Source organism: Cryptomeria japonica, chromosome 7 (genome assembly GCF_030272615.1).
Source record: "Cryptomeria japonica chromosome 7, Sugi_1.0, whole genome shotgun sequence".
NCBI lineage: Eukaryota > Viridiplantae > Streptophyta > Pinopsida > Cupressales > Cupressaceae > Cryptomeria > Cryptomeria japonica.
In genome coordinates this window covers 230,510,172-230,515,106 of record NC_081411.1, presented here as the reverse complement: position 1 = coordinate 230,515,106, position 4,935 = coordinate 230,510,172, and the positions used below count along the sequence as shown (strand labels likewise).

Genomic DNA, 4,935 nt, shown 5'->3' with positions numbered 1-4,935 from the left:
GAAATTTTAGGTGTAAAGGATTTTGGGCCATCATACTTGTTCTTGGGGCCTGGGGAGACTTGATCCCTTGATTGCCACCTAATTTATCTAGACGCCTAACTGACGCTGCTGTGAAGGGCGGAGGTGAGCGAGTGTAATCACTGCATTATCCTTTGTAGTCACCTTTCGATCTGGAATAGATCTTAAATCTACAATTGTTTGTGATTGAATTTCTCTTGAGAGCACAAGATCTACCTTCAAGCAGTTAGGCTCTATACAAGGAACCCACTCTGATACTATTTTTTTTTTAAGATAGTGCTCGTTAACCATAGGAAAACATCAGATCTATTGCCTTCCCAACCATAGATGGTAAGCTCTTATCGTCACCCCCGAGCACGCTACATAAATTTCTCACCATCAATTGATCTGCTTGTGCATGAATTCAATCTGCCTGATTATGATCGAACTTGTTGTCTTATCTTTGTTCCAAAGAGGGAAGACCATGTCCATATATATCCATCAAAAGGAGATATCCAAAAGTTAGCTCTCACCAAGGAGGAACGACCTTTATGAAGCATCGCATGCCTTCAAACAAGGGGTGGTGGACTTTAACCAAAAGTCAACCCCTTTGAAACAAATCCAATAAGTCAAACTCGATAATGTATGTTTAATCATTAAACCTGATAATGCATATGTTACTTAATAAAGCTATTAAAGGATTAATATAAGTTATAGATTCATCAAATGTGTAAGGCCAATAGGCCATTCACACATTTGATCTTGCTGAGTCGGCCTGTAGGATTTCTACTGTTGCTATATCATCAACAAGAATTACTTCAATTTAAATTTCCTACGCACAATTACTAGAACAACTATGTTGAAATAAGCTGTATACAAGTAGTTACAACATAGTTGAAGTTATTAGAAGTATCTACTAATAACAATCATATATTTAGTATTGTCAAACTACATAATAATGTTCTTACATTTTCTTTACCTGTTATGTATTTTTCCTAGATTGCTAGGTTTCTTAACTGTTTAGGAGTGCTTGACTGAAGCAATTTTTAGCATCTTACATAGGAATTACTCCCTATTTATGATATAATGAGTTACATTTCTCATTGGAAATATCTACTAACTCACATGTCATACATGTACTCACCTTGAATGTATTTCTCTATTTACTAAATTCTAATGTATTTTTCCTAAAAAAATTTATTTGTTTAAGTTGTTAGTTATGGTTCATGCACATTATTTTTTAGCATCTTAGTTAGGAATTTCTCCATATTTAAGATATAACACATATACTATTTTTTCTCATTCAATGTGCTTGAATTTTTATTCCATTGTGAGATTTAGGTTTTTATGTCTTGTTTATTGTTCTTATTTCTTTGTGATTTTCTCTTTCCTTTTATTTTTTATGGATGCACTTTATTAGGGTATTTAGGTTTTAAAATAATATTTTGAGTAGTGTTCTTGTGTGTATTCCTTTCCGCAAGTCTTAGTTATTCCTATTTTCATAAAATCTAATAATGCAATGTAATCTTAACACATATTACAATAAATTAAATTTCTAATAATTTTCCTAACTTGTGAAATGTTTCAATTTTTTTTATTACTAACAAGTCATAACATATGTATCTATATTTCAAATGTATGCATTGATGTTTTAACATCATAATAGGCTTACAACAATACACATATATGGATTGGCCTATACACAAAATAAAAATATACATTTCCATAAATATTAAAAAAAAGACTAAATTAATGTTTTAAACTTCAGCTATGTAGAACCAATCTAATTTCCACATCATATTGTGAGGAACACTTTAGTCTTATCAAAATTCTAATAATTATTAACCAAAGTGTATTACAAATAAAAATGTATAACTCTAATAAAATCTAATATAGATATTTCATATATGATAAATATATTATAATACTAAATATTTAATAGTCAAGAGTGTTATTTATTTTCATTATTTCTTTATTGATTCAAAACAAAAGCTTTTATTATTATGTAATATTAAAACACTCATAATTTAGGTGGAGATACATTTACTACAATTTAAGTTTAGATTACTTTATCTCAGACTCAATGTTGATAGTTATGCGATAATTTTTGGACGTCTTTACTATAAAATACAATCAAAATTTTAAGAAGGTTGTATCATTTCAAAAGATTTTAGAAAAGTGGTCAAATTCTATACATATTGTGATAATGTGTATTAATCTTATACAAATTTTATTTATAGTATGTTATGTGGTGCTACTTGAAAATGAACATAAACAAATTATTGATATTAAACCTTACTTGACATGTAAGGTCAATCATCATATTTAGACACATGCTCTCTATTTATGAAATCTTTCTAATGTTAGACGACAACATTCCATATCAACTTCTCATTGAGGACAATCTTTTGGAAATGTGTATTTATTAATTTTGAAAACATAAAAAATGTTGAAAATCCATTATTGTCACATCAAATAGGAAAGGCATCAAATAATTCAGAACCAAATGTGCTAGGAGAGAGGGAATGGAAGTGATAGGGGTACCAACGCATGTTATAGTAGGTGGACAAAATGGACCTTATAGTAGTGCACTTAAAATGTGATGTCAATACTTATCATCAAAAGGATTCCTCTAAATTTTAAAAAGCAACCAATCATGTAATGCCACATTAGAGCACCATTAAACATGACTTAGTGCATACCAATTTGTCTTACTTTTTTTGGGACCATTTTAGACACCCTTACAAAATAGCTTATTGATATGACATCATATTTGACCATGTGTACTTGAAAACAAATTTAGACATAAAATTTTGAGAAGTTCAAAATTAAGATGCACACATACTAATCCCCCTCCCTTAACAGATAGCAGTCACATGAAAATGTCTATAAACAATATAAAATGTACTTATTAGCATGGCGGTCACATGAATTCATAAAGACAATATAACAAGTATTTATTAGCTTGGTGGTCACCTGAATTCTAGCAATACTTGTGGGCCAAGGTCTCGAGGAGCCTACATACCTATGGTTTCTCAGATCTCTGTTCGATTCTTGCTTCTTTATAACAGATAAAATATTGTGTCTGGCAATTATACCAGTATACATTTACCAAACTTGCTTTAGGCAAAGGATGTAAGTTTTATATCGCGGGGAGCACTGACCGATGCCTCAAGAAACTCTTCTATTGGAGTGTATTTGTAATCGGGATAGAGCTTTGAAACCTCAAGCTCTTCTTCTCCTAATTCGTAGTTGGTCTGGTCACCTTTCACAAATACGTTGTGCAAAACACAAACAGGAAAATTATCGGGATGAGGAAGTGCTGCATATATGTATTTACTTTTTATTACGATTAATGATTCAGTCTGAGAGAAAAAAAATTAAAGAATTCGGAAGGTGAACGAGATTGAAAACTTACTCTCTGACAGTTTGATTAGCTCAGATTCTGATACGAAAACTCTCTTCATGTTCCTGTTTTCTTCTCCCACAGCTATACAAGCTCACTCTGGCTAATAAACCACTAACTTGTTTAATGTTCTTGAGTCGTTTGGTACCAAAATAGTAAAAGTTGCAACATCATCCTCTAAATTGAAAACTGCTACACAACATTCAAATTTAATGTCAGTACTGTTTTTCTTTTGCAAAATATACCTATATTATATAATGCTGATGGCTTATTGATTGTTTGAATTATCGATCTGTGGTTCCTTTTATATCTGCTACTGATTGGAATCCAGTTGACATTATATACCTTCCTCTAAGTATGGTTTGCGCCGAGGTTGAAGAAGATAATCACAAAATAGGCCCCAAAACAGTTGGCGGAAACTAAGGAATGAGGTGTCCCTGCTTCTTCAAGAGCCCTACTGATTGTTCTTTTTATCATCACATACCCTCTGAAATAGAGAGACCTTTCACCCTGCCTACAACGCAGCCAAATTTTTATGGGAGAAATTTGGTCAGCCTTAAATCTCACACATTAAGTAACATATTAAGTCTAGAAGATGTTAGTCAATTCTGAGTGTTCAACACTTTTAAGCTTAGAAGTGTAATCTTACTGTGATAAGATGCATTAAACAATATATTAAGCTTAGAAAATGTCAATCAATTTTGAATATTTAACGCTTTTAAATTTAGAAATATAAACTTAGTGTTTGTGATTTAAGCCATTCCCAAAAAGCTTTGATTTCAGAAACAATATATAAATCAATTAAAAAACAAAATCTTGAAATTCCCAACTTCTTGAATGGCTCTTATGATTTTGAGCTGATCCATATGCTGAGGGATTGCAAGCGTGGATATGAGTATATCTACTTGTTTATATGCACTCGCCAGACTTTCGTAGTCATCCAGAGATCCCTATATATAAAACCCCCAAAATAATTTATAAATTTAGAGCAATATTTCACTCACTTGAAGAATATGAATACCCATATCTGTGAAGTCTTGAAGTATGCGAGCTTTAGAGGAATGAGGAGCTAGAGATTCAGGCCTTACAAGAACAGAGGTGGGGTAACCAAGTGAAACACTGGCTTTTGCCATGTATTTACCGAGATATCCTGTGCCTCCTATGAGCATTATCCTGTTGTTTTCCCCATCCTGTCTCTCAGCTGTTACTGACATCTTGGAGATTTCAATTCAGTCCGTTTGTCCACAGATAGAGAAAAAGCTCAATTTGATCATCAATTCTTGTTCAAAAAGGAGCTTTTTCTCACCATTAAACTGTCAATCCCCAATGAGACTGCTTTGGTCTATATTGTCATTGTCTGAAGGCTTATCAGAAAATGAAGCATCAACGCACAGTTTTACATGTGACACACTATATTCAATTGTTCTCTCTTTAATTTGATGGCTTTCGTCGATGTTTAATCATTAGTTTTCTTGTTATCCAAAAGTTAAATGGTATGATAAAAATATGATAGAAATCATGTTCGTTAACAT

At 32.1% G+C, this 4,935-nt stretch overlaps 1 protein-coding gene across 1 annotated transcript; it reads right to left on the bottom strand.

The window, feature by feature from the left end:
- Positions 1-4,200: 4,200 nt before the first annotated feature.
- Positions 4,201-4,617, bottom strand: LOC131856614 (isoeugenol synthase 1-like). Its single transcript, XM_059208462.1, has 2 exons — positions 4,408-4,617; positions 4,201-4,353 (listed from the first exon to the last, which is right to left on the bottom strand). Exons 1-2 carry the CDS (start codon positions 4,615-4,617, stop codon positions 4,201-4,203), a joined length of 363 nt encoding a protein of 120 aa, XP_059064445.1.
- Positions 4,618-4,935: the final 318 nt, after the last annotated feature.

What these genes read in the sequence shown, in the direction of transcription:
- LOC131856614 (XM_059208462.1), bottom strand. Translation starts at nt 4,617, where the DNA reads ATGTCAGTAACAGCTGAGAGACAGGATGGGGAAAACAACAGGATAATG. An exon ending in TGGGTATTCATATTCTTCAA is followed by an intron (nt 4,354 to 4,407) that starts GTGAGTGAAATA and finishes TTTTATATATAG; the next exon opens with GGATCTCTGGATGACTACGA.